This window comes from Culex quinquefasciatus, chromosome 3 (genome assembly GCF_015732765.1).
Source record: "Culex quinquefasciatus strain JHB chromosome 3, VPISU_Cqui_1.0_pri_paternal, whole genome shotgun sequence".
NCBI lineage: Eukaryota > Metazoa > Arthropoda > Insecta > Diptera > Culicidae > Culex > Culex quinquefasciatus.
The window spans coordinates 180,915,603-180,927,792 of NC_051863.1; the positions used below are offsets into that span (position 1 = coordinate 180,915,603).

The 12,190-nt window shown below is 34.0% G+C and overlaps 1 protein-coding gene across 2 annotated transcripts in view; it reads right to left on the reverse strand.

Annotated features, from left to right (window-relative positions):
• Positions 1-11,732, reverse strand: part of LOC6047531 (tyrosine 3-monooxygenase) — a 44,426-nt gene extending 32,694 nt beyond the window's left edge. For both annotated transcript variants that reach the window (XM_038259163.1, XM_038259162.1), the window contains exon 1: positions 11,359-11,732. In XM_038259163.1, the coding sequence (XP_038115091.1) occupies positions 11,359-11,460 (102 nt within the window). In that variant the 5' untranslated portion in view covers positions 11,461-11,732. The remainder of the gene's footprint in view (positions 1-11,358) is intronic.
• Between the last annotated feature and the right edge of the window lie 458 nt (positions 11,733-12,190).

Consider the following 12,190-nt stretch of genomic DNA (forward strand, 5'->3'; position numbering starts at 1 on the left):
TACAAAGTTGTGAACAACAATCCGTAAAGGATAGTGAAGCAGAAGCTATTTTGAATACTTTGCCAAATGGTTTGAATTGACTTTTTATTGTTCATTTGGTGTAACTAAGCATCGTTGATACACTGTCCGAAGATCGATTATAATCAATCGTTTACAAAAAAGACCTTAAACGTGACGTCGGCCATCGGTGACATGGTTTTTCCTTCAAAGATATAAAATTTTGTTACAAAAATTCCTTCTACATGTTGACAAAAATAGTTTAGTACACGTCATGATATTTTTATTCTTATTCTTTGTAAAGTTATGGAAATCTTAATTTATCAATTATTGCCAACCCCATCACCAACAGTTAGGACTGGCGCCTTAGCCCACTCGGACGTCAGTCCGATGAAGAATGGAAAGGATAAATGCATATATGAACCAATATGATTTACATCCAATCCTTTTAAGCAGCCTGATAACTCTTTTTTTTGCGGTGTAGGACATCAATGATTGCACCAAAAAATTATAAATTTTAATTCAAGTCAAAATTTATCCAGCCGTTCCGCAACTCGATTCGGAAAGAAAACTGAAAAAAAACTTACTTTCCTTTATTTACCATTTGAGCAATTCTCTACTAAATCGGTCTTTTTTCTTAAATTTTATTTTTTGTATTTTTTAATCCGAAACTGAAACTTTTTTGGTACCTTCGGTATGCCCTAAGAAGCCATTTTGAATCATTAATTTGTCCATATAATTTTCCATACAAATTTGGCAGCTGGCCATACAAAAATGATGTATGAACATTCAAAAATCTGTACCTTTTGAAGGAATTTATTGATCGATTTGGTGTCTTCGGCAAAGTTGTAGGTATGGATATGGACTACACTGGAAAAAAAAGATACACGGTAAAGAAAATTTTGGTGATTTTTATTTCACTTTTTGTCACTAAAACTTGATTTGCAAAAAAAAACACTATTTTTAATTTTCTTAATTGTTTAATGAGTTTTAAACATCAAATGCCAATTTTTCAGAAATTTCAAGGTTGTCTCAAAATTCTTTGAGCGAAATATGAATTTTTGAATCAATACTGATTTTTTCAAAAAATCCAAAAATTGATCGCAAACATTTTTTAACTTCATTTTTCGATGTCAAATTTGCAATCAAAAAGTACTTTAGTAAATTTTTGATAAAGTGCACCGTTTCCAAGTTATAACCATTTTTAGGTAACTTTTTTTCAAATAGTCGCAGTTTTTCATTTTTTTAAATCAGTGCACATGTTGCCCACCTTTGAAAAAAATATTTTTGAAAAGCTGAGAAAATTCTCTACATTTTGCACTTTTGAACTTTGTTGATACGACCCTTAGTTGCTGATATATTGCCATGCAAAGGTTTAAAAACAGGAAAATTCGGAAAAAATGATGTTTCTAACTCCCACCCAAACAAAACGCAATTTGCTGATGTCGATATCTCAGCAAACTAATGGTCCGATTTTCAATGTTAAAATACAAAACATTCGTGAAATTTTCCAATCATTTCGAAAAAAATATTTTCAAAATTTTAAAACCAGGACTAACATTTTAAAAGGGCGTTATATTGAATGTTTGGCCCTTTTGAAATGTTAGTCTTGGTTTAAAAAAATTAAAAGTATTTTTTTTTGAAAAGATCGGAAAATTTCACAAATGTTTCATATTTTAACATTGGACATCGGACCATTAGTTGATGAGATATCGACATTAGAAAATGGTGTGTTGTTTGGGTGGGACTTAGAAAACATCAATTTTCCTGATTTTCAACCTTTGCATGGCAATATCTCAGCAACTAAGGGTCGTATCAACAAAGTTCAAAAGTGCAAAATATAGAGAATTTTATCAGCTTTCCAAAAATATTTTTTTCAAGAGTGGGCAAACATGTGCACTAATTTAAAAAAATGAAAAACTTCGACTTTTTTTAAAAAAGTCACCTAAAAATTTATTTAACTTGAAAACGGTGCACTTAATCAAAATTTCACTAAAGTACTCTTTCATTGCAAATTTGATTTTACATCAAAAAAAGAAGTTAAAAAATGTTTGCGATCAATTTTTCGATTTTTAAAAAAAATCAGGATTAATTCAAAAATTCATAACTCGCTCAAAGATTTTTTGCACAACCTGGAAATTTCTGAAAAGTTGGCATTTGATGTCCTCTAAAACATATCAAAAAATAAAAAAATTAAGATAGCAAAATGGCTTCTCTGGGCATACCGAAGGCACTAAAAAAGTTTCAGTCGGATTAAAAAATACAAAAAATATATCTAATGACCGAAATCTGAGAGAACTGCTCATTTGTCACATATTTGGATTTTAAAAGTACAAATTTTCTAATTTAGATTTTAAACATCTGTTGAGCCATAGTCCATGATTGTGCAAAATCTTGTTCCAGAGAATTTTTGAAAAAGATTCAATTTAATTTGTTTTAAAGGCTTATTCAAATTTGCAATCGAAAAGTACTTTAACCGAATTTTTGATAACGTTCATCATTTTTTTTATTAAAGTAACGTTAACCTTATAACAAGTTTTAGAAATTTAGTTTTTTGTTTCTTGAAGAATACTTTATGAAATAAAAGCCAACCCTGAAAAATGTTTTTCAAAAACTGAGAAAATTTTGAGACTTTGAAATTCGGATATTCAGTTTCTAAAATAAAGACTCTCAGTTTTTTTAATCAATATAAATAAGTTTCTCTAAGTCTAAGTGTCAAGTCTGAAGTTTTTAACTGACGATATATTGAAATCTTTTGTTAGGTATATGCGGAAAAAAAGTGAAATTTTCTGATCTTTTCAATAAAAATATTTTCAAATTATGAACTGAGGAAAACTATCTATGTATAACTCTTCTGAGAAATTCACTGGGATTTCGGTCATCCGTTTTTTTTGTATTTTTAATTTGGCTGAAACTTTTTTGGTGCCTTCTGTATGCCCAAAGAAGCCATTTTGCATCATTTGTTTGTGCATATATTTTTCCATACCAAGCAGGTATTAATAATGGTGCCCTCTCCCCGTGCCATACCTTCACACTTAGGAGACCCGGGAGGCGGAGTCTTGTCGCAAAAAGAACGATACACGCCTGTGGATCCGTTGACGAAACCGCAAGGTTTAAGAGGGCCACATTATAAGGTGTTACGTCGATTCCGTTTTTTTCATTAATAATGGCTACACTCAAAAAAAATTAACGCTGTTAACAATTTTTGGTGATTTTTATTTCTCTTTTTGTCACTAAAACTTGATTTGCAAAAAAATACTTTTTTGTTTTTTTATTATATGATTTATTTTAGAGGACATCTAATGTCAGCTTTTCAGAAATTTCGAGGATGTGTAAAAAATCTTTGACTTAGCTATGATTTCTTTAATCACTACTGATTATTTTAAAAAATCAAAATATTGGTCGCAAACAATTTTAAACTTCATTATTTGAAGTAAAGTTGAATTTGCTATCAAAAAAAGATAAATGATAAAGTGCACCGTTTTCGAGTTAAAACCATTTTTAGATAACTTTTGTAAAATAGTCGCAACTATTCATTTTTTAAAATTAGAGTCCACATTTGGCCACTTTTGAAAAAAAAAAATATTTTTGAAAAGCTGAGACAATTCTCTTAATTTTATTTTTTTGAACATTGTTGATATGACCTTTAGTTGCTGAGATATTTCCAGGCATAGATTTAAAAACAGGAAAGTTGATGCCTTCTTAGTCTCACGTAAACAACCCACTTTTTTTCTAATGTCGATATCTCAGCAACTAATGGTCCGATTGTCAATGTTCAAATATGAAACATTCGTGAAATTGTCCGATCTTTTTGAAAACAATATTTTTTTAATCAAGACTAACATTTCAAAAGGGCCAATTTTTCAAAGTACAATTAGGGTGTTTTTTGATTGCAAATTTCATACGTGTTTTGAAAATGATTTTCTCAACATTAAAAAAGCACATTTTTTTCAAAAATTCACATCTCGGGAACTAGACATATCAAAAAGTTTCAAAAATCATAAAATACTAATTTTGGAAATTCAGCTTTGCTTTCCGAAAGAACCTAATCATTTCTGCTTGGCTTAAGACACCAAATCGCTTTTCAGGTACAGATTTTCATACATTTGCATACCCCTGAGAACTGTTTGGAGACTTGTTAGGAAAAAAAAGATGCAAAATGTTTTTTTTTTTTGCAAGAGTTTCATCCATATCAAAAACTTCAAAGAAAGTTCGGTTTGCGAAAACGAAGAGATCAGCCAAAAAAAAGTGATTCCCCACTTAAAAAAAATCACTTATATTGAAATCTGGTCAATGACCTAAAAAAATAAATTAGGAACCACGAACAAAGTGTTCAAAATCCATGGTACATTTTTTCCAAAAACGTACCATGGTATTTGAACACTTTGTTCGTGGTTTCCATTTTCATGAATGCTTATTCACGATTAACGAAACTCATTTTTCTCCGTGTAACTGTAGTTATATCTAAATCTGGTACAAATATGTCAATATTCCCCTGCAAAAATCTACCAAAAAAAAGAACATTTTTCCTCCGCCAATAATGTGTAAATTAACGTAAGAACCCATCCTGGTCCTGGCGAGGCGCTCGGTTCTAGCTGACTCACGGTGATCACTTTGAAAAACGCGAGCAATATTACTGATCCGCTACCTGTTTCTTTGTACTGCCAACCGAAGGAGACCTTCACTGCCGCTAAGCTCCGCGCACTGAAGTCAAATTTCAAAGTCAATTCTCTGAAACGGAATCACTTTGCCGAGCGGAGCCACAAAGACACTGCTGCGCGATTTGATGGCGATGTTCTTTTTTTTTTGATTTCCTATACTCTTGTTCTTTTTCTTCGTTTACTGTTTCTTCTTTGGTTGGTATGACAGGTCTTTATTAGCTGATTTGTGCGATCAAGCCGACAGACTTGATGGGTGCACGGTGGGGTTTGCGTTTTAGAATGTTTGCAGAATTTATTGGATATTTCTTGATGTATTTGACTCAAATACCGTAAAACGGGGTGACTTTGATAGCCGGGGTGACTTTGATAGGTTTGCGATTTTTCCGCAAAATGAAGAGTACAATTAAAATACGTAAGGAATGGTTCAGAAACATACTGACCGTGGTAGAGAAGTGTTCAAAGTACCTCATGAAGAACTTTTCATAAATATTTGAAAAGTTTAGAAAGTTAGTTAACTATAGTTAAGAAAATGTGGATGAAAGTCATTATTTTAAACTTCTCAATGTGTCATGATTTTCTCAATGAACATGATTTTTAATCGGAAAACGGAATGCATTTTCGGATTCTTTGGACAATTTTCTACTAGGAGAAGGTTAAATAAGTTTGTAAATAATAAATAATATGTGTTTTTGAAACACAATTAAAAATAATCTCCAAATTTATAGGCAAATTCAGTTGAACAAATTTCATGTAAAATGTGAAAACTTGTGATTCGTGCTTCGAATTCAGTTTAAAATGCAATATAAATCGATAATTTTATAAACAAAACTATTTTTAACAAATTTCAGGCAAAATTCCGACTTTTTAACAATTTTACCTAAAATTTATATGTATTTTGTTAAAAAGCTTATAAACTTAGTTAACTTCATATAAACATTGATTTTTTTCTAAGTGATGGTACATTTAACGTACAAATAAAGTTTGAACATCTTAAATATGATTTTAACAAGAAAAACTATGACTATCAAAGTCACCCCGGAATTAAAACCAAGAATTTTTAACGTAACTATTTTTCTAAACACTATTGAAAAAACTTTTTTTCCAAAATAGTGCATGGACTTTGTGTGGTCTACCCCAGTACATGTTTTAAAAATAATAATCTTGAGAAAAACCTTACCTGTTGGAAAATTTTCCAAAAACAAATTGAAATCCTATCAAAGTCACCCCGGTTTACGGTATCAATCATTTTATTTGAATGTTCATATTCGTTACATTTTTTCTGATTTTTTTTAAAATTTATTAAAGATCAATATTTACCAATTAACTCTTCCGTCACAACGATTCAACTGGTGGTCAAACCGGTCAAATCCGTTGTTTTGCGGAAAGATTTTGCCAAACCGTAAACGCCGACGCGTGCGTGTGTGTACAAATAGTGCGTTCATTTGTGTGAGCATCAACAACAAACGGGCTCATCAATAAACGCCGCAATTTGAGGCAAAAAAAAACTGAGCAGACTGAAATGTGTTAGACCGGTCGCAAAAAAAGATCGGTTCGCAATTAATTGAAAAATGTTTTTCGAGCGGTTCACGATTGACCCGCCACGGTGGGCTCGGCTGGTTGATTGGTTGGGGTAAAGTGGGACAATTACCGGTGCAGTTGGAGAAGGGGAGCGGAGTTCAGGAAGAATTTGATTTTTTTTTCAACAACCCCAATACTTTTTAAAGCGATCGCATAATGATAATTGTAACGAGAGTAATAAGAAAACGTTGAAACGGTGTGTTTAAATATGAGAATTGCTGCACCTGGCCGGTAAACGTGCATTAGGGTGACCAGATTACGGAAAAATAATTCTAGGTTTCTGGGCCAGATATGAGCAAAACTGATCAAAACAACCCCAATGATGCTCGAGGTCAATGTCTGTATAGAATAGAAATGTTCACCAATTTCATCCTTGAACACCAAAAAGTTAATTCAGCTCTAGTTTGGGACCGAGTCCAAAAAAAGAACAGTTTTTCACTTGGACACCCTAACGTGCAGGCTAGACAGTGATACACGCGCAGTCTGTGCACCGGGGGTCAAGTGGGAAGTTTTGCGGAAAAGACACCATTTGCATGGCCGAGAGAACTGAGCCTGACGCGCGATGCCTGAGGAAGGTCAGTGTCCAAGTTGAGCTGATGCCTGTTTTTGGAAGACGAGTTTTAATCAGCGGGATTAAACCCACTTTTTTGAGTCACGTTTCTACGAAAAGTTACTGTTCTTATGTCAAAAATTGTTCAACAACACATGACTTCTTAAACATCACATATTTCTTCTTGGAACATCGTCTAACAAATCAGACAAAAGCCAGCTTAAATATCAACTATCAGCCGATAGCATCAATGAATGAAAAAAGCTACAACGCAGACGTTAGCCACCGGAACATAGCACGTCCAACTTGTACCGGCGCGGGCATGTAGTGCCACCGTCCGGCAAGTGCAAATGCATTGCATTGCATTGAACTTAACCTCAAAACATACTGCCACAGACACACACACACTGCGCTGTCTGCTCAGAAAATTTACGAAAACTATCATTATTGGGACTACCCTAACACGGTGTAGGTCACCCTAATGGCAAAAAAAAATTATATCAGATGTCAGGAGTTTTTCGTTTGATGTCAGTTTGATGTTTTGGGCCTCTCTTCTACGGTGTTTAACACCTAAACTCCCATCCATAAAATTATCTCGCGGACTTCCAAGCAAGCGAAAAAAGGTGGAAAGTGGAATCTAAACAGCAAAAGATGCGGACTAGAGGGTGACGATTCTCGAGATTTTCGATTTCCCGAGAATCGAGAGTAGAATTTGGACATTTCCCGGGAATTCCCGGGACCCGGTAGTTTTTTTTTGACTATGCCAATAGTGTCAAAAATTTAAAATGAGAAGTAATAAATTTGTATGTTTTCCATGAATCAGATACAATTGATTCATACTAATTCTATGAAACGTTACTTTAAGTTGCCTCATTATTTTGAGGAACTATATAAAACCTTTTGTTTTTTCTGAATTTGCAAATAAAAAATCGTTTCTTGAGCAAAATTGTAGTTTAAAATGTTTACGAATCGTCATTCGCACTTAGTGATTTTTCAAAATTTGCACAAACTTATTATTAGATTTTTGTAAAAAAAACTATTGCAGCTAATACAGCTTATACAGTCATGCCTCGGTTTTGCACGCCTCGGTTTTGCACTGCCCCGGTTTGGCACCGTTCAGCTGCCTCGGTTAAGCACGGCCCAGTGCTTAACTGAAGCACAGAGCTTATGGGGTTTTGGTTATATGGGAGACATTGGCTTTAATCATATAAAAATCATGCAAACATCAAAAAATTATAGTGTTTTGGAATCGGGATGATGTCAGTTATCCATTAAAATTATAATTTCATGAAAATTTTCACAAAAATACGTATTTTTCCTGTATTTTGAAAATGCATTGTTTTCTCTAAAGAATCCAAAAATATATTGTTGTTGGAATATGGGTATCAAATGATCAGTTTTTTTCATACGTTTCGGATATAATAACAACATTTTTAGAAAATACTCCAAATTTTCACAAAACTACGTTTTTTCGAAAAAATACTCAAAATTTCAATTTTTACAATATGGGTATCAAACGATCAGGATTTTTGCATACATTTCAAATATAATGACAACATTTTTAGAAATACTCAAATTTTTCACAAAACTACGTATTTTCGAATAAAATACTCAAAATTTCCGTTTTTACAATGTGGGTATCAAACGATCGGGATTTTTTCAAACATTTCGAATGTAATACCAATATTTTTTGAAAATACTCAAAATTTTCACAAAACTACGTATTTTTGTAAAACTTTTCAAAATTTCAGTTTTTACAATATGGGTATCAAATAATCAAATCATTTTTTTTTCAAAAATACGTAATTTTGTGAAAATTTTGTGTATTTTCATTTTTTTAATAACTTTCGAAATGTATGAAAAAATCCCAAACGGTTGATACCACATTGTAAAAACGGAAATTTTCAGTATTTTATTCGAAAATACGTAGTTTTGTGAAAAATTAGAGTATTTTCTAAAAATGTTGTTATTACATTCGAAATGTTTGAAAAAATCCCGATCGTTTGATACCCATATCGTAAAAATTGAAATTTGGAGTTATTTTCAAAAAGACGTAGTTTTGTGAAAATTTGGAGTATTTTCTAAAAATGTTGTTATTACATCCAAAATGTAAAAAAAAACCTGATCATTTGATACCCATATTGCAATAACAATTTATTTTTGGTTTCTTTAGAGAAAAAAATACATTTTCGAAATACAGGAAAAATACGTATTTTTGTGATAATTTTCATTGAATAATAATTTTAATGGATAGCTGACATCATCCCGCTTTCAAAACACTATAATTTTTTGATGTTTGCATAATTTTTCGTACGATTAAAGCCAATGTCTCCCATATAGCCAAAATCCCATAAGCTCTGTGCCTCGGTTATGCACGCCTCGGTTTTGCATCCCCCATATGCGGTGCTAAACCGAGGCATGGCTGTATATAATTTCCCAGTATCGGGAATTCAGCAAAATGAAAAACAACGACTCAAAACAGGGTGTAACTGCCTAATATTTGTTAGGTAAATTTTGGGGTCCACATTTTTTTTCTCTCAATAATAGTTATTGGAATTTTTAACAAGTTAAAATTTACACTGTGTGAATGAGAAGATAAGAGAGGCATTGGTTTATTCGAACTTGAACATCGAAGATTGAACATTTAATGTTCTAAACATTTTTGAATTTTTCAAATGTTTTTCTGATTAGTTTATATGATTTTGCTTCGATGTTTATATGTTTAAAATTTCCCGGGAGACTCGACCGAATTTCCCGGGAATTGAGAGGTCAAAAAATGGTCGATTTCCCGGTAAATTTTTCCCGGAAATTCCCGCTCGACACCCTCTTATATGGACAGATATCTAGATAATGTTGCTTTTTTGAAAAGTAATAAATAGAGTTAGTTAGCTAAGTTATTCCCAAAACCATAGGAGCAACTTTTCTCAGCCCTCCTTTTACTACATGTTTTACATGTAGTTTTAAATATTCAATGATAATCTATGTCAAAGCTCATTTATTACACTCAAGCCAATTTTTGGACCAATTTGGCCACTTTGGAATCCGTCCCAGGTTCTCCGGTGAAACCTGGATTATGGTCTATTGTGGAGCATTTTCGGGAACAGACTTGCCGATTTTTTAATATTAAATTTTTCTACGAAACACTGTGAGTATTTTCTGAGCTTTAAAAAATTAATGTAAAAAAAATACTAAAAAAATTTTGGCAGACTGAATGTAAATAAAAATTTGTTTGTGGTTTAGCAATTGATGAAATCTAGAAATTTTTTAAATGCCCTATAAGCTATTGTGTTTCATATGTTTATAGCACCGCATTAAAAAAAATAATCTAGAAATGCAGCAATTCCCCACGAAAACAGCATGATTCGAAAAAAAGAGTTCTCCGATCGGGCTAAATATTTTTCTGGGGGTTTCTTGGCCGAAATAATTAGACCCGTATTTTTTGTTTGGCCATTAGGGTGACCTACGCCGTGTTAGGGTGGTCCAAAAAATGGCAATTTTCGTCGATTTTCGCAAAAACCACTTTTTTCAAAAAATCATATCTCCGCGCCATTTCATCCGATTTTAGCTGTCTTAAGTGCAAAAGAAAGGTGATTAGTTTGGCTATTTGTGAAAAATAGTAAGAAGTTCCAAAAATCTAGCTTAACATTTGAAAAAGTCGTATGAAAACTTAAAATGCTGTTCAAGTCTCGGGACTAAAGAGCCTATGTCTGAAAATATTGTTATCAGATTCCTCGTAAAGTTTTACATGACATATCAAAGAATGGTGAAGTTATGTTTTCAATACTCTGATATACGATTTTTTGAAAATAAAAACTGGGTTTTTTGACGCGCCACGCGCAAAGATGGGAAAATGACGAAAACGGGAAAAATCGACTTTTTTCACTAAAACTACGATAACTTAATATCAGCGATGACCAAAATTTTCGTAATCGAAATACGCAAATTTTGTTAATATTTTAAATCTCGAGATTCAATTTGGCCGATGCAGTTGATGTTAGAAATCGACAGCTAAACCGCTTACCGAACCATCATCGACTCGAGTACCACATCACACACATGCACGGGACACTGCGTCGATCCCAGAACAAAAGGAAAGCCGCTGCCGACTGCATTGTTTTCCGGTTCACATGTGGTGACCGAGCAATCGGACTCAAAATCAGAGTCAAAAGCAGAGGGGGCAGAAGAGGGAACGTCCGAACGGAGTGCTTTTTGCACACCCCGTTAATGGTCATCAATTACTGTCGACCGGAGAACTGGCACTGGTAAGCGAGAGGGGAGTTTGTTCCGCACGTGAGGTCAAGTGTCATTCCGGATATCGATTTCCATATCGCACCACTGGACCGGTTCTTCCATGTGGAGAACGGTTCCGTCTGGCGCTGACAGGTGGAGTACGTTTATGAGTGTGAAAAAGAGGCACAATCGAGCGTTTTATGCGGATCTAGAGCTGGACGACACAATTTTATGCAAGCGATTTCAAGCGTAAAAGAACGCGTTCTAAGGCATGACCTTGATCGAGTTCAAGACCAACAAGATGGCGTCATCGCCATTTTTAAAAAAGCGCATGCAACTTACCTCTTCCTCGCAGTTCAGCAAGATCTGGATGACCTGTTGCGGCTCGGTGTGCATTTTGAAGATGGTTTTCAGGACACTGAACAGGTTCAGCTTGGCTTCCATGAAACGCTGGTTATTAATCTGCACGCAACGGGTACCGCGAGGAGACCTTTGGTTGACAGTCGGGATGTATCGTCAGTTGTCCGAGGAACCAGCACCAATGTAGATCACCAGGATCGGGACTTGCGGGCACCACACGACACACGAAAGGGATCGGCTACAAGTTCGGGGACACACACAAACACACACACAGACTCACTGGTCGGGGGGATGACCAACGCACGCACGTCTTTTCCGGTTGCAACGAGGAACGCAAGTGACCGTGGCCTTCGACGCGGAGATAAGAGGTCAGCGGCTTGAGAGTTGGGATGACCTCAAGAGCGGCATTGTTTGATTGGATTCTTTTGTTTCAGGGGGAACGATAGGTTTTATGGCAGATTGCTTTCAGTATAGGCACATCCAAAAAGGGCACAGAAGCAAATTTAAAACAGCGAATATAAAATAATTAAAAAAAAAACTTATTATAAAAATAACAATTTTAAACCAAAATTACTACTCTTTATTCGATGCAATTTGAGATTGCAAATAAATAAATGCAATTTAGATATTTTTAATAAGTAATAATTATTATTGATTACAAAAACTTTTTAAAATGACTCAAGGCTGGTCTGGCTCCCCCCCATTCAAAATCGGACCAAAAAATCGAGGGGCAGAAAAACATTTTTACATAAAACTTCAAAATTTCAATGGCAATGCACGCACAATCAGTTGAAAACAATTTAAAATGCATTCC